Source organism: Typopeltis vanoorti, chromosome 4 (genome assembly GCF_054136105.1).
Source record: "Typopeltis vanoorti isolate ZY-2024b chromosome 4, IOZ_Tvanoo_1.0, whole genome shotgun sequence".
NCBI lineage: Eukaryota > Metazoa > Arthropoda > Arachnida > Uropygi > Thelyphonidae > Typopeltis > Typopeltis vanoorti.
The window spans coordinates 91,598,769-91,624,954 of record NC_143552.1 but is presented as its reverse complement, the minus strand read 5'-3'; the positions used below and the strand labels follow the sequence as shown (position 1 = coordinate 91,624,954).

Genomic DNA, 26,186 nt, shown 5'->3' with positions numbered 1-26,186 from the left:
TTTCAAAAGGATGAAGAGAAGTTGGAAAAGGGTCTAGAGGTGACTGACTAAGGTAGTTTCTGATATCTGGAATGGCGAACATGAAGAAAAGTTGAAAAGATGCAATTTACATAGTCTAATGGATAGGAGGAAGAGGGGGTGATACGATAGAGACCTATAAGTTAGTAAGGGGTTGTTATAAGATCAATCTTGGAGAAGTTTTACAGAAAACAGTTGGAGATTAGGGAAGAACCAGAGCCCCTGGAAGCTGTATAAGGAGAGTGTGAGCAGAGGAGTGAGAAGCAGATTTTTTGCATGCCGAGTTGTGAATGGTTGTAATGATCCTTGCCTGAGAGTATGGTATCTGCAGAGAATTTGAGTGTGTTTAAGGCACGGTATGATGAGCTCTGTGTATGACAAAAGGACCTCCTAGATGAGTCTTTGACTCCAAGGGGTCTTGGGATAATAATAATAATAATAATATAGCAGCACTTAATGTTCAAGATGTCTACCCCCTTTATCCTTCACATATGCCCAAAGTCTGTGAGGCCATATATTGATGGTGGCATGCACAACATCTAATCGAAACACTGCCACTACTCACTCCAAATCTACCTTGAGGCTGGCAATGCTGAGGTGTAATTTCTTGCAAGCTTTTCTCAAGTTCTGAGCACAGTTTGAAGTCCAATGGATTCAGATTAGGACTTTCAGATGGTGATATATGGTCATTGCCATGCAGTAGCATATGGGTCATATATGCAGGGAATGAGTCCTATTGGAAGGTCTTCTGCCTACAGTGAAAGAAGGTGTTGTTCAGAGGCCATACCACAGGTTCCAGCATGGTGTCTTGATACACTTTGTTAGAGGTTTTGACCCCTTCCTCACAGAAATGGAACTTGACTATCCCTGATTCTCCCATTTCCCCCCACACACACCAAACCATCACTGACATGGGGGTGATGACTACTCTGAATCTCAGGTGCTATGGCATGTGATGTGTGACCATTTGAGTGTTAGGAAATGTCCAGTAGAATCACAGTTGGCTCTCACTCCTAGAACATCAGTTAGTACACATGACTTCATTCTCTGCAAAATGTTCATCTTTCGCAAAATCACTTCCTGTGTCCTCATACAATTATGGCAAAGATGTGTCTTTGCAACCCTTACAAGCTGTTGAATCGAAATACAGCATGGCCAACCTGTTCTTTGTCAGTCAGATACATCTTCTGTAATGTTATAATAGTTAATAGTCTGATACACCAACATCCTACTGATCCGAGTATTTTTAGCGTGTTGAAAATAACAGATGGCTACATCCCAACCTTGTGAAGTGCTGTTTACAGCCACATGGTTCTCATAATCTCCCCACTTCATGTTAACCTGTACAGATAGACCTGTCTCTCTCTCTCTCTCTCTCTCTGCTGATAAACACCACACGAATGTTGACTGTGCACAGCACTAATAATGGAACCAGGCTTACGCAATTCTGTGGCCGGCATGGGAGAGGGGGGGGGGTGCAGACGTTTTAACAGTATTTATTTATTTTTATAAAGACTGTGTGTGTCGCAATATACACATGCATGTGCGTGCATGTGTATATTGCCAGCCTTGTTGACCAAGTGGTTAGCGTATTCACTCTGTGGGTTCGAATCCAGCCATGGGCATAAATGTTTGTGATCGTCTGTGAAAATACTGGTGGTGGCAGGCAGTAGATGACGTTGGTGTAGTTGCAGTTTATTGTAGAGAAGATGCACTCACTCGATGAGTCTTTGAACTCCCTGGTCATGTCACGTTGTAATAATAATAATATATTATTATTATTATTATTATTAAACAAGACCTCATGGAGTCAAAGACTCATCTAGGAGGTCCTTTTATCTCACACACATCTCATCATACCGGGTCTTAAACACATTCAAACTCCTTGCAGACACCACACTCTCAGGCAAGGCATTCCAATCATTCACAACTCTGCACGAAAAAAACCTGCCTCTCACTCCCCTACTCATACCCTCTTTATACAGTTTCCAGGGATGACCTCTGGTTCTCCCCTGATCTCCCACTATTCGCTGTAGAACTTCTCCACCATTGATCCTATAGCAACCCCTTACCAACTTATAGGTCTCTATCATATCTCCCCTCTTCCTTCTCTCCACTAGTCTCTGCAAATTACATCTTTTCAATCTTTCCTCATACTCGACATTCCAGAGGTCAGAAACTACCTTTGTCAGTCGCCTTTGGACCCTTTCCAACATCTCTTCATCCTTCTGAAAACCAGGTGACCAAATCTGGGCACAATAGTCCATGTGTGGCCTAATCAAAGCCTTATACAATGGAACAAGAATCTCCCTACTTCTACACGTCAGTGTCCTCCTCATCATTCCCAGAAGTCTTTGTGTTGTCTTCACAATTTTGGCGATGTGACCCCTAAATTTTAGATCCTTATCCACTATCACTCCCAGATCTCTTATTTCCTCTACTTCCAACAATATATTCTCACCAAGCATAAATTCTGCATCCCATCTTTGTTTTCCAAATTTTAAAACCTTACATTTTGCAACATTGAACTCACATCCCCATTTGCTTGAACAATCACTCAATTTATTCCAGTCTTCTTGCAAGGCCACAACATCTTCACTACTCTTTATGGTTCGTCCCAACTTTGCATCATCTGCAAACAACTGAATATCTCCATCCAAATCTTCGCCAATATCATTAATATACAAGTTAAATAGTAATGGCCCTAAAATAGATCCCTGAGGCACTCCACTAGTGACTTTCCTTTTCCTGGATATTGCACCCCCATACACAACTTGTTGATACCTATCAGATAGCCAGTCTCCAATCCAATGCACTAATCTAATATCCAACCCCATCTGCTCTAGTTTGACTGTCAACTTATCATGAGGTACTCTATCAAAAGCTTTTGCGAAATCCAAGTATATTACTGTGTATCCTTCTCCTCTGTCCAAGGAAGCAGTCACTTTATTGTAATAAGTAAGTAGATTACTAAAACACGACCTCCCTTTAGCAAATCCATGCTGTCCATCAAAGATTATACCATTGTTGTCAACCCAACTCTGGATCCTAGTTCTCACAAGCTTCTCCAACAACTTACTCACAACACCTGACACACAGATAGGCCTATAGTTTGATGCTTGAGTTCGATCACCTCCTTTATGAAGTGGCACAATCTTGCCCTCCTTCCACTCTTTAGGGACTTGACCAAGTGCAAGACTCGTATTAAAAAAATATGTCAAGGCAGGTGTCAACTCTCTGGCACATTCCTTCAGAATACGCGGTGATATATTATCAAGTCCCACAGCCTTATTTACATCTAGTTTACTCAACTCCCCAAACACCTCTTGCTCACTTACAGTCAGTCTCTCCTCCCCATCATCAACTGCTCTTAATCTCTCCATGAAGTCACATTCACAAGATTGAAAGATCTTTATGAACTGCTCATTAGTATCTCCACCATACATTCTGCAACAGCTGTCTTTATACCATTTCCTCCAATCAATGTCATCCTTCCATAATCATTCTTTCTTTTGCTGGCTACATATCGAAAGAACTCCCTAGGATTCTTTTTAGCTTCATTAGCTAACTGCTGTTCATACCTCTCTTTAGCTACTCTCACCAACCAAGTCACTCTCCTTGCCTGGTCTTTGTAGAACTCATGAAATTGGTTACTTCCACTTCTTTTATGCTGCCTCCACAATGCCCTTTTTCTCTGTATTGCATGCTTAATCTCTTTATTCATCCATCTCACACCTAACTTATTTAACCTTCTCACCCGTGGTATACATTTAGACATTGCATCCACTAAATATTTTTTGAAAATCCCCCAAGCTGCATTGATCTCTTTTCCAGCTAACTCCTCATTCCATGCTACACCTGCAAGCTGTCTCCTGAGCTCAATATCGCAGTTGATATTGCAGTACCCAGTAATAACAACATTAACAACAAAGGACTGGAAAAAATTACTAAATATCGAGATCTAATATTTAGGCCAATCAAAATTGGCCTTATTGGTGCAGTTGGTGTAACTTCAAAGAAGCTATCCAGCTATTTACAGCAATTGTTACAGCATTACTTGGAACAGTCCATATTTTATGCTGCTATTTGACATTCTATTCTTAGATTCTTGGGCAGAATCTGAATTGCTCTGTATCTCCAGTGAAATTGTTGTTTAAATGATATCTTGTTTTGACTGTGTATCAGTTATGTGAATAAAGTAATAATAATACATATATGTATATGCATCAAACTATTGTTGGATTCTGAATGAAGAGAAATTTAAATTATTAATACTCTACCTCAGAATCCAACATAATCCACCATGGCAAAGGTTGCTACATTTGTAAATATTATTTAATGTAAATCACTTGTTTATAATTTAATATTCATATAACTACCTTTAATTTTATCTAATATTTAATTATTTAATCAAGAATATATGTATTAATAGTAGAAAAACTCTGTGTTAAAATATTATCAAGCTATTTAGCTTATTTCTATGTTAATATAGAATTTATATTTGATAATTTAACTGCGCATTATTTGAAATGTAAATATTCTTTATTTATTCCTATTTGTAGAAGTTTAGCGTTATGCAATACCTCAATTTTATTATGTTTTGTTTTGTTGTCATGGAGACGTATGTAAGTGAGCGAGCACGTTTTGGAACACCACGTGAGGAGAAAGTTTATTGAAAAGAGTTTTAGAAAGAAATCGCGAGAATAATTTAGGCAGGAAGAACAGATATATAAGCAATGAACGCTGACATTATTAATGAATTAAGGGGAGATTAGAGGAATTAGAAGAGAGAAAAAGGAGAGGATTGGCATTAGGTTGGAATCGGAGCATTCGGCATTCGGGAATAACAGTGCGATAATAGCGAGTCGGCAAGTCACTCAAGCAGCTAATAAAGTCTACTAGCCAAGAGGCAGTTAGCTAATAAATTGTAGAATAACAATTATAGCTATGGAAGACAGCTGAGTGACTACTAAATAGACTAGCGATATTTGAGTTGAGATTCAATTTCACGGCCGACCTTTCAAGGACATACAGAACCTTGAAGCAAAGCACAGAGTTATTAGCGAATAGTAGAGCCTGTAAAGTTAAAATTTACCATTAGCTGTGCTTAGAAATATATTGCCTAAAGAATTAAATGAATGCAGGAAGAATGAACAGCTGTGCATATAAAACCTCAAGTTAAGGAATTATTGCGTATTGCCTTAATTCATAAGTGATAAGTAGTATTTCATGCAAGAACGTTTGTTTATGTGTATAGTGACCGACGATTAATTCAGTTATTGCTTAGAAGATTTATTTAATGAGTGCCATATACGGTTTAAAGTGTTTACAGTTATAAAAAGTGTTTACGTATAAGTAGATGAAGAAAAAAGATTATCGGTAAGATTATTCCAACCATTAATATTCCTATACAGAGAAGTGTAGTTTCATCCTAGAATTTCCTTATACTAACAGTAACTATTGAGGAAGTTAGCTAAAGTAAATTTAAAAGTGTTTGTTTGTTTGTGAAGAGGTATTACTGCGATTTTTGTTGTATTTGGAACTTAAGGAACTGTGAGAAGACTGTATCATAGAGATAACAGATTTACCATTGTATGAGTTGAATGATTGAATTTATCTGAGGAGTTAAAATGTTTGTGATATCTTAATTACTGAAATGAAGTTAAGTGTAAAATTTGTGATTTTAAAATTAAAATGTTTGTTTTTGTTAATCAAAAGTTGTATTTTGCCTGAATCTCTTTTACTGCACCATTCATAAAATATTCGAACCAAAGCGGGTAAATTAAGTAAGATAAATATTCTCGGCCAGTATATATAATATTAACATCTAAAAAGGAGAGATAGTTGTGAGTTGGTTTTTCTTCAGTTCTTGAACTAATTCTGATATAGAGTGGCACAGTCTTTAAATATAAATTTTCTCTATATTTGAATTAGAAATCAACTCACAACTTATCAATTAGTTAAGAACATCTTAATAACTATATATCGGATCCAAAGTATAGATTGAGAAGAAGTAGGATCCAACACTATCAATATAAAAACATAAGTTATTAATTATAATAAAATTATGACTGGATGTCTGAAATTAAAAGAAAATTGTTTTTTATTGCAACATCAAAAGAGGTTGAAAATCTATAATATACTATAGATTTTAGATAGTAAGTATATTATACTGGAATACAAGTCATGGCGTAATTAAACCCCAGAATCCTCTTAAGAAGACCAAACATGATTTTTCATGTAACTTCAAGACCCTGTCATAAACACAGTACCTTAGAAGAATATATTGTGTAATATTAGAGCACATATGTTGTAATATTATAGCAACTGGTATTAACAACTTATGTGCATTTCATCAAATTCAACAGCTTAACTATTAAGACACAATGTTAACAAAAAAAAAGTTATAATATCCACAACTAGGTGCAGCAGATGAATAGTAAGGCAATGCATGTTGCATATTGCTAAAATGAATTATTATCATTACATTCTTGACCCCAATGGAGTCACAAGACTCATCATCATCATGGAAGACCAACCTTAATTAGAGAAGAAATTGTGTTTTAAGAGATGAAACTTTATGTCATATTGTTTATTCAATTTTGAAGATATATTAGTGATATTGCTAATGTAAAGCAAGACAGCTGCCTAGAATTGTTTATGGATTTTCTAGTCTGTGCTGGCTTCCTATAAATGAAGAGTGATACCGAGCCATAAGAAACACATGTCGGAAGAACACAGAGCTGTCCAATTATTTTTCTATAGTAAAAAAAGGAGGTTTGGATTTTGGCTGTTTAAACACACTAAAATTTATCTAATGTATCTGGACCATGGAGATAAACAGCACATACACACATTAGCATAGTACAGCCAAAATATCAGTTCGAGTGTCTTGAAGACTGTTCTCTACATGTTCTAAAGTGAACTAGCTAAAGGACTTAATGATCATATTATAATTCTATAGCATTCAGGAGTGCACAATGTGTTAGACACCACTATGTCAGCATCATTTAGTAGTAGTAGTGGTGGTGGTGATGAATTTATCATCTATACTACTTACAAAAAATCAATCAATGTCCAAAGATCGATAGATAATAATAATAACAACAACAGAAAATAATGCTCACCATTTGTATGGACCTAACATCCTTACATAAGCTAAACATCCTAAAATCAATATTGCCAGTTGTAAAATTTCCACATTAATGGTCATACATTGATTCTAGTTTTTTTGTTTCTTGGAACTTCTTATCCTTCTTGATTTCTAAACTGACTATCTTCCATATTATTATTATAACATATTGAAAATAATGTCATAGAATAATGATTTTCAACACAGAGAATGCACCTTAGTGATAAAGACAACTAGGGAAAATAAAATAAAAACTTCGATTTCAAAGATAACTTTTATGACTGTTAATCATTTATTTTTTGAATAAAAAAATAAAAATGTTTTTTTTTTTTCAAAACTATTGCCACATTATGTAGTTAAGGTTAGCATTGGAAAGCAGAAAACAACTGGTTATTCCTCAGGATTGCTATGGTGATTCTTGAGTAAAATTTTTAATTTCTGTAAAATCCAGCAAAATGTATGCACCTATGCTGGATATATTATTGTTATGAATATTATGGATATTATTATTATTATTATTAAAAACCTCCAGGGAATCGAGGACTCAATGAGGGAAACTATACATCACCCAACCATCATACCTTCTTTTAAATTCATTCACACTAGATGCACTCACCACTTCAGTAGCCAAACTATTCCACTCACTCACTGCTCTTTAAGAGAAAATTCGAGCTCTTATCCAAATTTAACAAACTTATCTTCTCTGGAACTTCCAGTGTTTCCTCCCTACCTTCCATGTAATGAAAAATTTCATCAGAAAATATCCTAAAAGTTTATAAGCCTTCTTTGCACCCTTTATACAGCTTTTTTTATCCCTTGGAACCAAGTAGACCACAGCCGTGCACATTAGTCCACGTGCGATCTTATCAAGCCATTGTAAAGAGGCAAAATGACCTCCTTATTCTTACATGTCAAAATTTCTTTCAACATCACAATTATCCTCAGAGTTGTTTTTATCATTTTTTGTATATTACATTTGAACTTCAAATTCCTATCCAACATAACACAAACATCCCTAGCCTCATCAGTTTCATGTAGTATAACTCAATTAATATAATATGCCACTGGAAATCTCATCATGCCAAAGTGCATAACTTTACACCATACAAGGGTGATCTGAAAAGTTCTCAGCCTAACAATGAAAAAACGAATTTATAATTTCAAATTTTTTTTTTCAACATAATTTCCCTTAAGACTAATACAATTATTCTGGTGATGCTCCAGCACCATTATCCCATCCCTGTAGTGGTTCTCAGTAAGATCTCCAAAATACTCCTCTACAGCTGCAATCACGTCTTGATTCAAAGAAAAACGCTGACCAGCAAGGAAGAGTTTTAGTTTTGGGAAGAAATAGAAGTTAGAGGGAGCCAAATCTGGGGAATAGGGTGGATGTTCCAACAATTCATAGTGCAGATCCCTTAATTTTCCCATTGCCAAAACACATTTGTGGGCAGGTGAATTGTCTTGATGAAAGATGATTTTTTCCTTCTGCAAACCGGGTCTTTTCTTACAAATTTTCTCATCTAGTCTGGTTAAAAGAGCAGAATAATATTCCCTGGTAATTTTTTGACCGTTTTCAAGATAATTAATAAACAAAATGCCTTTAGCATCCAAAACACTGATGCCATGACCTTTCCTGCTGATGGAACCGACTTTGTCTTCTTTGGCGCTGAACAACCGGCTTCTGTCCACTGTTTTGACTTTGGATTCTTGTGAGTAATGGTGAATTCTCATCCATAGTAATAAATTGATGCACAAAATCAGTTTTATTCTTGGTAAAATGCTCCAAGCACTGTTCAGAAATTTTCATGCAAGTGTGTTTTTGATCTGCTGTGAGCAAGCATGGTGCCCATCTTGTGCATAGCTTTTTCATTTGCAATTCTTCATGCAAAATATATCCTACATGTTCTTTTGAAATGCCTATAGTCTCAGCAATTTCATGTACTTTGACTCGCTGGTCATTCAATACCATATCGTACACTTGATCAATGATTTCTGGTGTTGTTACACTTTTTGGACGTCCTTTATGTGGATCATCTTCAAGGATGGTACGGCCACGTTTAAATTCAGCAGCTCATTTCTTAATTGTCGAAAACAAAGGAGAAGAGTGCCCATAAACTTTTATGAACTTTGCATGAATTTCTTCTGGCATTAAACCTTCTTTTACAAAGAATTTTATAACTGCAGATACTCAATTTTATCCATTTCAAGGGATACAGACAACACTTTTATTTCAGAAAGCTGTATAAAACAAACTACTTGATAGAATGACTTGCAATTTCATATGGATGCTTAGGACAGATGTAGCAACTTAGAAAAAAAAAAATCTTGCCAATAGTGTGGCCATCTATGATCGAGGTCGAGAACTTTTCAGACCACCCTCGTACTAACATTAAACTGACCGTCATTTTCATTTGCCCAAATCTCCATCCTATTCACATCATTCTATAAGTACTGGATATCAGAAGCATCACTGATAGCCCTGCCTATCTGTGTATCATCAGCAAACAATTAATCATTTCCTGTTAGCTCCTTCTTAATGTCATTAATATACAGACTGAACAACAGTGGTCCAAGGACTGGAACCTTGGATATACTACTGGCCACCTGTACTCTGAGTTCCCTACGGCCCGCGTAGGTGCGGCGGCATGCAAAAATTGCATGCCTTCGGCTCTCCCTTTCGGAAGCAACCTACCACTCTCGACTCCTCGAGTGTGGCTGTCTCAATCAAGACGGGTGAATGTCCTTACAGTGACGTACGATTAACGCGTCCACTCCCTATCCCACATGCTACATCTAGCGCGGCCTCATTCCCTACATCTCAGTCTATACCCCCACAACCAAGCCGAATGGCTAAGTAGATATCAGTCGCCCGCCACCAATGCGAACTGAGTCGCCGATTTGTATGGTTTGGTCCAGCCACAAAGCCCTGGCCTGCCTCCACCCCATACTGGTGTAAGGAGAAACCCTGTTCTCCCAGAATTTAGAGTCACATAGAGTTGGGGTCCCTATGTGAGCCTAACCTCGCGCCCGACATCGCCCGCAAGTACACTTTGATACATCATATAATAAGTAATTATTCAATATATCCTCACACATTATACTGCACCGAAGTGCATCATAAATATACTCAGTTCAACGAACATAACCAAAGCAATATGCTAAGAAGGTACATACCAAAATTTTATCCTGATTCCTCTTCTTACTGCTGGTTTATAGACCACCATATAATTAGTATGGGTTAGTCAACCGTACGACTGGCAGGTACAATTTACCTCTTCACCTCCTAGCATATCCGATTCGGCTCGGGCGATATCACACAACAAGGTGCAGTTGTTGCCGCAACTGTCTGAATATTTTTACGTCCTAGTTGTGGATAATTCGAGGCCGAAGCCTCCTCATACCCTAAACACTCACCTTACTAAATCCCCGAAACAGCTTATTTGTTGACTCCGCAACCATAGAGAGCAACAGGCTGATTCTTCGTTTAGTGATCCTCGCCAGTTTGACAACAGGAAGATTTCCTGAGTACCACGTACTCCTTGCCCCAATCACAAATGGCAACACCTGAACTTCAGTCGCATTAGTAAGTAATCTGACCTTTTCTTTAAGGTCTTCTTGGTCATACTTCTCAATTTTTCTCTGGCCTGCTTGATGCAGACTATATTTGTTGGAGTCATATGGGATGGTAACATCGATGATATAGGCAACATCCCCAGAAGTTGCTACTATATCAGGCACATATAAACGCCTATGTGTCCTAATTCTTGGTTCCTTTAGAACCACACAATCGACCTGTAACCACTTACAGAGCCAGCATAGCACTCTATTATGCCTTGATATCCGAAATCCCAGCGTATTTGGGCAAGTCTGGGAGACATGTAGCTGAGTCTCAACAACCAACGAACCATGCTGTTCGCAACTCCTGCACCAGCCTGCGTCCTTTGAAACCCTTTTCGTAACTCCTCTTACAGGAAAGGTGTTAGTTCGAAGCTTTATCAGATCAACCAACACCTTACTTTCCACCATTGGTGATCTATTCATAAACCAGTTGCTCACTTTTCCATAGTTGGTGATACCTGCTGTTTGAGTGCATGCATCTGCTGCTTCTAAGTCCATTTTAATAAGAGCATTAGGGAGCTTATCCCACGTCTTCTCAACGCATTCACCAACTTCAATCTTAAACAAGCCACAAATCCTTACTAGCTCCTTTTGTAAGGCTGCATCCGATTGAAATATAGATGGACATATTTCATCTTTATTACTCCAAAATTTTAGCAAGAATCTACCCCTAATTCTTGCAATCTGCCTTGTTAAAAAGGTAACTCCAAGGCCACCAAACCCAATCGGTAATCTCATATACTTGTCACTTACATTGTGGTGTATATGTAACCACTTCCTAACTATCTTCCTAATTCCTTGGTCTATTCTTCTAATTTTAGCCTTTTGATAGGCCTTGTTAGACAATACATAAGTTAATCTTGGAAGGACATATTGTCTTAGCAAGAAGAGCTTTTGCAAGGGCTTCAAAGGAGACACCGTTATTCGTCTCAGACTGTTCTCTAATATGTCTTGTTCCCATTCTCTCCCAAACCCAGCTGGAGAAAACGTCATTCCCAGATATCTCAAAGTCTCCCCACCAGCGAGCATGGGTATAGGGACTCCATCAATATACCACCTTACAGAGCTGTCTACCTTGTAGGTGTAGGTACCGCCATGCAGGTACACTCCCCTACATTTCTGTGGATTTAACTTCAAACCCTGCTTTAATAGATATGCTTCTGATAAAGCAAGCATAATAGTGATATCTTGAGGATTATCACTCAGCAGAACCATATCGTCTGCATATGCCAAAATGTGGATCATTGCTCCCTTAATAGGGTAGCCTAGGGTTACTGGCAATTCTTTTATTAATCCATCGATTACCACATTGAATAGTAGAGGACTGAGTGGGCAGCCCTGCTTAACACCCCGAAGTAATCTTGCATTCACTGAGTCACCCCTTTTATTCATGAAACTTGTAGTACAACCTTCATACATGTTCTTAATGAGTTCTATTAAGCACTCTGGGGCTTGTAACTCTGAGAGTGCTCGAAATATAGCCCCATGCATCACCGAGTCAAAAGCCTTTGAGACATCCAGAAACGCCGCACAGATTGGCAAACGATGTTTAACTGCTCTCCTCCATACTGAATCTAGTATGGTGATATTCGTGGCACAGCCGTTCCCGGGTAAAAACCCTTTTTGCATGGGATTCAGCTTCACTAACTTCCCTAACTTTGCTGCAACAATCTTGCAGAACAATCTTAAAAGAACTGACCCGACCGTAATCGGCCGCCACGAACTTGACTCTTTAGGAATTAGGACAGTTCGACTCTTTTTGAGTGATGGAGGAATATTTTTCCTTGCCATCCAAAGGTTAAATAATCCCATAACTGATTTCACTGGGATTTTCTTAATATCCTGTAGACTTATTCCATCCGGCCCCTTTGCACTAGGCCTTGAATTCCTTATTGCCTTAGTGATTTCATCCTCTGAAATCTTATAGTCCTCCCAATTGGAGTCAGGACGTATACCCACAACCTCATCTCGATCAAATGCACTGTCTCTTTCAAAAATTAACTTAAATGGCTCAAAATCACATAACTCCGCCTGCTGCTCCCCTAGGCTGCCGCCATCCAAAATTAGCCTTGCCAACTGGCAGGGATTCCTATAATATTTCTCCTGCACATCACCATAAAGCAATTTCTTAATTTTGCGAGGAAATTCCTCAAACCTCAAATGATCCACAACTCTACTACCAGTATTTTGTAGGTAGTTAACCTTTTCCTTCCGGAGTCTATTCCTGGAAGGACCTGAAATTGCTGATAGAGCCGCCTCCTCTGCTGGAATGGTATCACTTCCTTCAAGAAAGAGATCTATAGCTTTTCCCACCAAGAGGCTGACTGGGTCTTGGTCTAGGACACGGAAATGCTCCAAACCATACACCACCCCGGGGTTTTGCGTCACAGAAAGCTCTCCACTTCCCTGCATACTGGATGTGGAAAGCCTCTCAGCAGTTTGTCCTTCGCAACGAGGTGGGCTCACGTTCAACTGCAGTGGCGCAGCTCTATCATCAATTTCAGCAGGCAAGGGCGGCAACCGCAAGCCTGCTATTAGTTCGCGGTAGGTTTTAGAGCGTCGCAGCCGCGCTATTTCTGGAATATGCCGGGAGGGGTAGAGTCCACCTAGATATATATTTATTTTCCTACCATCAAACGCGAGTTCAGACTTCGCGATGGCCCGCATTTCCTCAATGGACCACTGAGGTTGTCGCGCCATCGCAAAGATCTCAGTTACAACGAGTTGGTTGTTAGACAGTACAACAACAAATCGCCAAACAGCAGCACACCGCAGGGGTAGATTTCCCCGTACGGCTCCTACAGCCTTGTACTATTTTTCAACTGTAGGCACCCGCCGTTTAACTCAAACGTTTTTGATATAGCAGGTGACTTCCTGCTTGGGCAATTGGCTAAAACCGGCGAGCCCTTGGCTCAACCGAGTTTGTAGTAGTGGGGCCCCGAACAGGCTTGCCCAGCAACTACGTCTGTCGCACCCTTTTAAAACCTTTAAGGGTGCTATCAAATAATAAGTTAATAATTAGTAAATAATAATAATTTAAAAACTAAACAAGAGTAACAATATTTCTTTATAAATCGTTTTCAAATTTGTCAGCACTTTGATAACACACTTTATTTTAAGTCTAGCATATTAACAACTGCCATATATATGACTGTTTTGATACCTGTCTATCAACCATCCACTTATCTGAATCATGAATTTATATTCCAAACTCATATTCTCCAGTTTATGCAACAGCTTTTCATTTGGTATCCTATCATGTGAAAGGATACCACATGGTATCCTATCAAATGCCTCAGCAAAGTCCAACAGTGTCATATAGGTAAATAATGATGCACGTGGGTTAAATGAATTATTAATAATTAAATAAAAGAATGCATATTCAGTTAAGAAGCAATAACTCATGTAAAAAGATCAGTTATGACTTACTTTCATCATATGTGATCTTCTGTAAAAGTTCTTGGAATAATTTGTTACAATAGTCCATTTCTTCCTGTAGTCGCTTTAATGTTGCATCATCTCCGGGTCCCTCACTAATCAACTTTTGTGCATCTTCATTTAAGGCTCTAATGATCGATTCCCTTTGTGTAATTTCCATACTACGAACCTGTATATTATGATGAAGAAACAACTAAATTTCCACATACCAATAAGGTAAATAATGATGCACATGAGGTAAATGAATTATTAATAATTAACAAATAAATGCATACACATTTCTATCACATTAATAATTCAACTTGAATAGCATTATCTTTTAACATAGAAGAGTGATTCAAATCAGAGAAATGGATTAAAAGAAATACTTTAAAAAAAAAATGAAGAACACTGATTTCGTTTTAAATTTCCAAAAGATTATTCAATATAAAAATGTAATTTCAGAAGTTTTCTAACCTATATTTATAAGAGGAATAACCAAACAAAAGGAGGTATTATGTAATAAAATAATTCAAGACATCTGAGGGAAAGGTTAGTATTCCTTCATCAGGATCATATAGGACCTCCATATACTATAATAATAAATTCAACATGAAATAGTTTGATTTCTACTATTGCCTGAGAAGTAGTCAGTAATTTAAAGCTGCCCCTAAAGAGGGGGGGGGGACCCTCTAGGTATTTTAGTGATAATAGCAATTTCTGATATATTTCACAGGTATGCAAATAGTTGAGAAGGGTAATGACTAATTTAAGATGATGATAATGATTGTTACTGTCCAAGAATCTCTGGCAGACATACAGATCTATACTCAATGAACTGATTATCACTTAAAAATGTAAAAATTAAAATAATAAAAAGATAAAAAATTTTACAATAGGTCTTTCGCAAACACAGATATTGTTTAAATACACAGTATCATTATGTCTATACTTACAGCAATATCAACTAAAGATAAGATGCCTTCAAATATTATTACATCATAAATCAAAGATACCTAGAAATTGTGTTCTTGGTTCCATCCTTTATCCAAGTGTAAGCAAAAAAAGTCTGTGCATGAAGTCACTTCATGACTGGGCTACTTGTATATAGAGGCTAATGATTTCACATCAATTGCCTAAATATCCCATAATGCAATGCACACAACCTTTTGGATATGTATACTGCTATGCATTATGTGAAGGACCACTACCCAGACTGGTTTCGACCTTTACTGAGGTATTTTAAGTGCTGGGATACCTCTCCAAAAACTTTGAGTGAACCAAAATGATCACTCTAAATCTCACTGAGTGACCCAAAAGAATCACTACTAAACTCATTAAATTCTATGGATTTACTGAGTGACAGGCAAAAACCTGCCACCAAGCAGAACTGCTCTACTCCCTGGAATCAAGCCCAAAGATAGACATTATTAAATGTCATCAGTGGAAGCCAGACCCAGAAGAGATTTTTATTGAGGTCTCATGAGTGGGAGCCAGACCCAGAAATGATACCAAGGTTGAAGTAATGCAGAAGTCATATTTACATATCCACTGGGTATCAAACAAATGAAGATGGACTGGAAATTTGGGACTTAGCTGAACAAATTGTATTCTCTGTTGACTTAAACCAGAAATACACATGACAGCAGAACATAATGAGATTTCTTGCTGGCTAGGGTGTTTCTCAGTTAAACAAGGTCACTGCACTGTTTTTCCTGAGGGAACTACAGCATATAGTGAAAAATCAGTTACTGAAATAAGCTCCAACTCAGTATATAGAAGAATAAGAAGAACAATCCTGACAACAAAACAATAGAAGATAGAAACCATCAACATAAGGAGTATCGATGAAAAGTAAACTGAACTTCGAGTAGAACTGAAAAAAAATTACTTTATGGACATAACTGTCATTACTGAGATAAGGTAGACATAAACAGGTGATATCATACTAAATAAGAAATATAGGATATTATGTTCAGGCAATACAATAACAGAAAGGAGCAGCAATAGCATTCAAAACCAAACATGAAGATAAATTTCTTGACTGGAAGGCAATTTCAAGTACGGTTATGTGGGCAAACTTCAAATTAGGGAAATGGACAATGAAACTTATTTATGCCTTTGGTCCTACAGAAGGTTCTCCTAAGGCATAAATAAGTTTCATTGTCAACAGGCAGCTGACAAAGAAAATACAAAATCTTGTTGGATATCTAAACAGCTTAACAATAAATGAATCTCACCAGGCATACAGAAACAATTTGGGAAAATGTGATAAAAGAGCAAGATGTGCACAAGATCATGTGGAGAGAAGACTAATGTTGCTGTTGACAGTGATATTGTCATGATGGTTTAGGATATAAGACAATAGAGAGGATTTGAAACTGATAGTGATAGAAGTGATCATTACTTAGTTTTACGTAAGATAAAAATGAATATCACATTGAAAAGAGCAATATGTAAGAAAGTTTTGAAAAAGAATGAAGGTTGAGCAGCTTTTACTGGTAAACTGTAAGCTAAACTATACAAACATTATTCAAAAAAAAACAAAAAAAAAACAATCCAAGAACAAGAACTAAACCTTGGAGTCTCAGTATCAATCACTGAAAAAAAACATCGAGTTATTCATCTAGGGAAGCATCTGATGATGATGCTGGTGAAGTTTACTTACCACAGAATATTTTCAACTGTCTCCCCATCTCTTCAGAATCTATCTAGATTACTATGTAAAGATATGATCATATGGGTTCTAAAGATATGGGGAGACGGTTGAAAAGATTCTTTGGAGAGTAAACACGATGATAACTGGTCTTGGGAATTGTGCATATGAAGACAGATCACAGAGGAGAACAGATATATTGCAATATGTTATAACTTATATGTTTAGATATAAGTCAGTAAAGGTATCTTATAGTAAAGACAAGTGAGATTTTGCAGCTTATGGATGGTGGAAGTAAAACTTAGAGTGGATCATCCTGGAAGCTGGCTGTGGGTATTGATAGGGAGTATATGAAATCTTCATATCACATTTGGTGAGCATGTAGAATGGGCTACATTAGATGTTTTGAGTGCATTTCCGTAAATGTGCTCAGAGATTCCATAAATGCGTTTGTGGAAGTATTTAAATATGAGTTAAATATTGTGTTAGATATACAATTTTTCACTGCTATTTTCATACATTACTACTCCCAAGCCCTGTTACAGTGGAACTAACTACCTTGTTTGTTGAAGCACCAAAATGGTTTGAAAACAGTTTACCATTTGGTCTCTAAGCTATATAATCAGAGTATCCTGATTACCTAGCCCTTAACCTCCCTACCAGCCAATGTGGATGAAATAGTGACACCAAATTGCATTTCTTATCCATGTTATTCAATGGGTTTTAGAGCTTCACATCCAGATTTATTTCGATGTCGTGGCCGGTTGGAGAGTTAAACCACTTGACTAGAAGAAATACAGCAGAATTTCCTCTAGTCCTATAAACTTGCACTTACTGATATACAAGAAATATTCTTGAGTGATGGACATTAATACTCAATTGCTACTTTAGAGGGGAAATGGAGAGGTATTATTTCAGATATTTCACCTATTACATGATTTACTGGCTTGATTCTTGCATATGTCATTCGTTATAATTAGAAGAATCTTTAAGGTATACCAAATAGCTCAATATAAGGTTAACTGAAAGAAAAGTGATGTTCACTGGTCAATCGAAAGAGTGTGGATTTTTCACCATGATAATGCATGCCCTCATATTGCAAGAATTACCTGTACCAAGACTGAGGAACTCAGCTGGGAAAAGCTTCCCCATCCTCTGTATTATCTTAATCCTGCACCTCCATATTACTGCTTACAAGGGTGGTCTGAAAAGTTCTCGGCCTAACAATGAAAAACAAATTTATAATTTCAAAATTATTTTTATTTTTTAACATACTCTCCCTTAAGACTAATACAATTATTCTGGTGATGCTCCAGCACCATTATCCCATTCCTGTAGTGGTTCTCAGTAAGATCTCCAAAATACTCCTCTACAGCTGCAATCACCTCTTGATTTGAAGAAAAACGCTGACTAGTGAGGAAGAGTTTTAGTTTTGGGAAGAGATAGAAGTCAGAGGGAGCCAAATCTGGGGGAATAGGGTGGATGTTCCAACAATTCATAATGCAGATCCCTTAATTTTCATATTGCCAAAATACCTTTGTGGGCAGGTGCACTGTCCTGATAAAAGGTGATTTTTTTCTTCAGTAAACCGGGTCTTTTCTCACAAATTTTTTTGTCTAGTCTGGTTAAAAAATCGGAATAATCTCCGGTTATTGTTTCACTCTTTTCAAGATAATTAATAAACAAAATGCCTTTAGCATCCCAAAACACCAATGCAATGACCTTTCCTGCTGATGGAACTGACTTTGTCTTTTTTGGTGCTGAACAACCAGCTTCTGTCCACTGTTTTGACAGCTGTTTGAATTCTGGTGTGTAATAGTGAATTCAAGTCTCATCCATTGTAATAAATTGATGGACAAAATCAGTTTTATTCTTATTAAAGCTCTCCAAGCACTGTTCAGAGATTTTCATGCGAGTGCGTTTTTGATCCGCTGTGAGCAAGCGCAGCACTAATCTTGCACAAAGCTTTTTCATTTGCAATGCTTCACGTTATATATCCTACGCATTATATAACCTACACGTTAATTCTATTTTTTCGACCACCGACTTTAATTCAATAATAAATTAGACTTGGATATATTGGCCAAAGATTTTAATAACAAATTGAGCCAACCAGTTTCACCAACTTGATTGTTGGCTTCGTCTGGGCATACATAAGGTGAAAAAATAGCTTAAAACAAGTTATGAAAGAAACATAAATGAGTACTAAACGTTATACAAATTCAAATGTAACAAATTCAAATCCTGTGTTTGATCTAAAAATAATTGAATAATTCAAGAACAAGTAATATGTGCTTACTTCTTTTGCTTCTTAACGAATAGTTCAATACTTCATCAGAAGGTTTTGTAATGTTCCTTTTCAAACTAGACTGTTTAGTACACGTAACATTCCCATACATGTGTCATCTCCTATCCAGGAGGTTGGCTACTATGATGTGACTAATGGCTGACTACAGGCGTAACGACATGTGGTGAGGACCCTATCTCTTCCACATGTTGTCATAAGTGTTCATGGCTGTAAATCTGCGTGTGTTCACAGGGGTCAGTTTCCTGTTCTGAGGGACGAAAAACCCAAGTTTCCAGATGGAAAAACCCTCTACCTCCATATGAGGTAGAAGGCTTTTCCTTTAGTCGAAAGTGACCAGATAAAGGTTCTTCACATCATGGACAGGAATCAAACACAGGTCTTTCCAATCAAAAGGCTTTGTCTATACTGACTGAGCCACGGAGGCTCACGTGTAATATAAATGTTACTCACATTAGTAAGAACCAGTACATGTTCTCATTATTGTAAGTTTTATTTTCATTATTAAAACAATGCATAATATGCTTTAATGAATAACAATGCTTTATATATGGATGCATGAAATAACATTTTTATGCGAGAAGGAAAGAGGTGATCGTGTTGACATTATTAGTCCAATGGTGAAATAGAATAAATTACCTGAACAATGTCCCAAGACTTGACTACTTTGATTGTTGCAAATATTAAATTTTGCCTTAGTTTTCTTTGCTTTGTAGTCCAAAGAGTCAAAATGCCATCATATCTTCTTTTTAAACTAAAATATAAGCAAATAAACAAAGAAATATAGATAGATGACAAACAGATATATGCACTGATATAGAAAATTGAATTAAAAATTCCCTTTATTTAATAAGAACAAGAAACACATCAGATTACAGTTATGGAAAAACAATCATGATGCTCTTTCTTAAAAAAATCTGCATTTCTTTTCATGATTCTATAACCATCCCTTCTGATCTATAAATCACTCTTGTTTCAGAAGAGTTTATCAAATAAAACATCTGTTTTTGCCAGATAGCATTCTTTTAAATAATGCAGACTGCTAAGGTCCTGAGATAAGCATGTCATGTCTTGATGATGGATGATCTCTGTACAGTTTGCTTGTATGTTAAAAATGTGAATAACTAATCACAAGTTAGCTTTTTTTGGGGGGGAGGGGAATAATTCTGCATTTCTAGAAAGAAAATGTCACTAACTACAATATCCATATAAAAATGGCTAACTTTAACAACTATGACATTTCCATTGAAATAAATGAGGAGGGCTGATTGGCTGAATTGATAGCATGTGTGTGCTCTCTCCAACCAACAGACTGCAGGTTGGAGTTCCAATATGGAAAACAATGTCTGTGAATATCTTTAGGTAGTTAATGAATTTCATTATCTAGCATGAGACCATCACTGAACTTAACTGGAGGTCTAATGTGACCTGACATTCCATGCATAGTCTCTTTCAGATCAGGGTTTCCAGATTATGTTGCCTTAATCTACACAAAATAATAAAGTTTACAGCTAGCATGGTCAGCTGAGCAGTTAGCATATATACTCTCCAAACAACAGGCTGCAAGTTTAAATCCTGTCATGGGCATTAATGATCACATTAGGTGAAAGATAAATTTCATTGCCTGTTATAAAACCAATGCCCCACTTTCTGGAGGCCTGAGGTGAATTGAAAAATGTCCATGTTTGAGATCTCCTCTCTCTCGAACAGGGTTCCCAGACTAGGTAAAATATATCAAAAATATATATAAAATTAACAGAAATAGAAAAAAATCCTTATCCCACCCATGGTAAGGATGAACTATAGGTTTACAACCTTTTGTGAGGGAGACTCACATAAAGAACAATGTTATGTGAATGATTCACATAAAAAAAATGTACAGAAATGACAGAGGGTGTCCACATAACAGCATTTCTTCATCTGATTCTGATAGAACTGAATGAAGCTATCATCTGAATAAACTTAACTGTGCTTTTGTAAAACTTTTTTCTTTTATTGTGGCTCCCACCCACGAAACATTTATTTGCGAGTCATTTTCATGCTGTGAGTAGGCTAAGGTTTTTTTTTCTATTTTTAACTAATTTTATATATATTTTTTTATTTATTTTTTACCTACATAAACATTCATTCACTCACACCATCTTTATCTCAAATCACACTTATATTTATGTGATCATTTTGTTTTCTTCCTCTGTTTGTTCCTCTCCTGTGTAAACTCTAATAACTTCATCCTAACTTTTCATTCAAAATGTTTTACTCCTAATTGCATATTAAGCTTTTTAACCATATATGCTTCCTTTTTTTTTCTTAGTCTTTATATCTACATTACTGAAAAATTAGATTTTTTTCCCCCTTATCTGTATGTAAACACACATTATTTATTTAATCAATAAAAATACACAAGTAAAGCTACCATAATTTGTTATTTATTTATTTAAATCGGAACACAAAAAAGCACTTATGACAAGAAATCACCAATTGTTATTCTCTGAAAGGTTTACACAACACTAGAAAATCGGAAAAAAATCCTTCAAAAAAACTTAACCTGAAATTTAATTTAATTCTGGCAAAATATTGCATTTTATTTATGAGGAGTTTTTAAAAAGTAGTAAGATTTTATTCAACACTAAAGTATCTGAAGACTTAAGCAGAGCCTTGTATCACAACCTATACACACACACACACACACACACACACACACACCCAATTCTCCATTTACATGGTAGATTGGTTCCAGGAAAAATCATGTAAATGAAAACTGTAAAAAGAATACAGTGCATATGAAAAAATAGAATGGTTCCAGATGTGAAAACGCAATATGAACAATAAGTTATTTTCAAACAAAGCATATATATATATATATTCATCGCTTAAAAAAATAGTGTGTTACTAATAAAACAGAAATTCAAAAAGGTCCAAATACACCCACTCATATGGTTATTAGTTAAATTCTATTTGCTGTCACTTTCTGACAGTAGCTGCATTTTTTTGTGTGAAACTTGAATTAAATCACTTCCATCACCTGAAACACTTTGGCCGTCCTGTTCATAGTGTAATGGTGAAACGTTTTCTTCAGTAAAAGGAACTAAATTAGCAATAATTCCAATAATTCTGAAGGTAGTTTTTTTTATTACCATGAACTTTGTAATTAATCACTGAAATCATGTTTTGACTAAATATTTGTATAATTCTTCACATTACACCATACATGACTTCAGTTCATGTTTAAATTGTTCAGCACGTTCAGTATTTGGATCATGTGCAAGAAAATGACTTTGCAATTTTACTAGCCATTTGAAGCCCTTCTTTAATTCCTGTCAGACAGTAGAATCTCATCATAATCATCAGCACTTTTTTCTTTTTCATTGAGATTCTCAAGGACAGCTTCTATTATTTCGTCTTCACTAACAGCCTTGTCAACATCTAAAGACGAAAAATCATCAAATCCTTCTCCACTAACTGCATGTGCTAATCTGATGAAATTGGGATATTCAGTTGTATGCAAAAGTACAGGGTTTTTCTTTTTCACACATTCTGGCCAAGTGGCTTTCCAGCATGCATTTAAAGTTGATGGTTTCAATTCTGATAACGCCAACTTAGCAAGTTTGATGCAATACAAAATAGAAAATTTCTTCCTCGCATCAATAACTGTCAGCAAATTATCCTTATCTAGTTTATCCATATTGTATTGGAATGTTCTTCTCATGTAGTAAGTTTTGAAGGTAGCGAGCACGCCCTGGTCTGGTGGTTGTATTAAGGATGTTGTATCAGGTGGTAGAAAACAAAATTCCACATTCAGGTGTTCTAAAACAGGATGGCCACGTACACTGTCTATAATCAATAAAACTTTCAAGTCCAAATTTTTTTCCATCAAATAGCGTTTAACTTCTGGAACAAAACATTGATGGAACCATTCATTAAAAATTTCTTTTGTAACCCAACCTTTTTATTTGCCTTCCAGTGCAGTGGTAACATGTTAAAATCAACACCTTTCATTACCCATGGTTTTAGGAATCGATTTGAATATACAATAATAATACAATAATAGAGTCACATGATCTTCAGCTGCTTTAAAGCCACCAACACTTTTTTGTGATTTCGCTATATAAGTTCTACTTGGCACTAGTCTAAGTTCTGTAGCATAGAATAATCCCTGATATTTAAAACATCAAGGAGGATTCCCAAAATTCAAGTTTAAGTACATACGTACCATATTAGGAAAATAATTATAATAGAAATATCCTTTTTTTTTTAACAGAACTGAATTCAAACAGAAATTTTAAAAATAAGCATCATTTGAACCATGTTAAATCAAAGTATCAATGTAAAAATAGAATTGCTTTTGTTTTCTAAACTGTGTTATTTCAAAATCATGTAAAAAAAAAAAAAAAGGCTTGTAAAAAGAGAATTAGCTGTGTGTGTGTTTTACAAGTACATGCAATAGGACAATTTGAGAAACCACATATATAACTGATAGAAATTACAAAGGATAGGTTAGGTCTGCAAGGTAGTGCTATTGATGGCTGTCAGCACTGACATCACCATTACATGTGCACCATGCCATCACAAATTGACTTAAAGAGAAAAATACTTTTTCATCAAGAACTCTAGTTTTTTTTTTTTCGTAAATAATTCTCCAGTTACAGTTCGTGCTGAGGTACAGCAGGATGAAGAATCATGTCATTAGAGTCAAAAATGAGATGTGTACCTTTCTTTGGTAAAAGGTAAGTTTCTGTATTATTATTATTATTATTATTATTATTCAGGACCTCCATGGAGTCGTAAGACACATCATGGGTTGACCATCATAAACAATGCAGTTTCTTCTACCATTCATTAAACTCATTCACTGTTCATACTCTTCCCGCCCTATCAGGCAATGCATTTCATGGTCCGTCCACCCTCCATGCGAAGAAGCAACTCTTGACCCTCTTACTCAAGACTTCAAATTTATAGCTTCAGGGATAGCTCCCTTTGTCATTCCCACTGATCTACCATATGAAAGAACTGCCCAGTATCAATCCTGTAGCTAATCCTAGTTTAAATGTTTCAAGTTATATCATCTCTCCTTCTATCTACTAAACTTTGCAATCCACATACAGTCCTGATATCATTTTTGTTATCCACCTCTGTACTCTTTCCAAGGTTAATTTATCCTGGAGACCAAATCTGAGCACAATAGTATCAAAACTCTTCTAGCTCTGCTTATCAGAGGTCCTTCTCAGTATTTTAGCAATTCTCTGGGTTACCTTCACCACCTTTGCAATATGGCCCCTAATCTTCAAGTTTCTAATAATTATCACCCCCAAGGTCTCTTTTGTCTTCTACTTCCTCTAGGACAATTCTCCAACAGAGAATACAGTGTTCCATTAATGGATCCCAAACTTCAAGACCTTATATTTAGTAGCATTAAACTGACCCTATTTATTTGCCCATCTGTCTATCCTATTCAAATCCTCCTGAAGGACTACTATATCAGCACTATTACTAATAACCCTTCCCAGCTTCACATCATCGACAAACAATTGAATATCTCCCTGCAATCCATTGACAATGCCATTGATATAAAGGTTAAACAATATAGGTTCCAATATGAAACCTTAATGGACCATGCTCGTAACCTTCTACATCCTTGATACTGTTCATTCATATAAAGCTCTCTGATACCTATTAAACAGCTAATCCCCAATCTAATTAGCTAACCTGATAACCAAGCCCAAATGGTGTACCTTAAATATCAGCTTATCATGTGACATCCTGTCAAAGCCTTTATAAAATCTGCCTCACCAAAATGGCAGCATATGCCTTTCCCTCACCAACTGCTCTTTATTTTCTCTGAGAAGTACTTCTCTCTTCCATGGGTAATTCAGATCTAATAACAAAAAACCACTGCTACTAGCAATGCACATGCTTTTAAATCTGAATTACCCATGGAAGAGAGAATTACTTCTCAGAGAAAATCCTACAAAGCGCAGGTCAAGCTTGAAGTAGCAAAGTGGTAGTGATTCCAAATATATTATTGTTACTGCTAATGATAAAGGTTGGATAAATTCCAAGGTTATGAAATTTTGATTGGAGAATGTGTGGCGAAAGAGAAAAATGGCATTTTTCAACCCAAAATCTTCTGCCTAGTTGGTTCAGTTGGCTGAGTGGTTAACATATCTGTTCTCCAATCAACAGGATGTGGGTTTGAATCTTGCCATGGGCATTGATATTTGTGACTGTCTTTAGGTGGGAGATGAACTTAATCACCTAGTGTGAGACCACCACCCTGCTTATGAAAGGCGTGAAGCGGCTTGAAAAAGTTTCAATGCTTGGTCTCAAGAGTGGGGTTTCCAGACCAGGTAAAAAAATATATATATATAATTAATAAAAAATAGAAAAAATAAATAATTCCTTAGCTAACCCATGGTAGAGATAGATGTACTATAGGTTTATAAGAGCCTTTTGTGGGTGAGAATCACATTATTAAAAAAAACTGTTCACTGCTCTCGTCAAAATCATCAATTGGATCAATTAACATGCACATAAAGTTAACCCATGCCAATATTGTAAATTTAATTAACATCCTAATTCCAGTGAACTTTAAATTTAATCAAAATATTTATGCAAATATTAGATTCAAATGGTTTATATTGTTTTTCTTCATCTTTTAAAGTGAAAGTTAATCAACTGCTATAAATATGCAAGTATCTTTATCGTGTCATTGCTTCCAGTGTACAGAAAAGGTTTGGAATCATGGATTCTGTCTGTGCAAAATGCTCACTTATATTTTGATCTTTTGATCTGAATATAAGTGATATAAGAATATAAGCATTTTGCCAAACAATTTCTGGCTTAGGCAGAATCCATGATTTCTTTCTGTACACTGGACGCAATTACATAAAAAAGATACTTGAATATTTATAGCGGTTGATTAACCTTCACTTTAAGCTGAATGAAAACAGTATAAACCATTTGAATTTAACATTATCAAAAAAGTTAACAATAAGTATATTTATAAATTCACACATCTACCAATCAACATCCCTGTAATC

The 26,186-nt window shown here is 36.2% G+C and overlaps 1 protein-coding gene across 1 annotated transcript in view; it reads right to left on the bottom strand.

Annotated features, from left to right (window-relative positions):
* LOC150107495 (uncharacterized) overlaps window positions 1-26,186 on the bottom strand; it is a 1,121,546-nt gene that overhangs the window by 853,805 nt on the left and 241,555 nt on the right. Inside the window, exons 19-20 of the mRNA XM_090392112.1 lie at window positions 19,789-19,903; window positions 14,201-14,378 (exon numbers count right to left, since the gene is read on the bottom strand). Of these exons, the coding sequence (XP_090248238.1) occupies window positions 14,201-14,378; window positions 19,789-19,903 (293 nt within the window). The remainder of the gene's footprint in view (window positions 1-14,200; window positions 14,379-19,788; window positions 19,904-26,186) is intronic.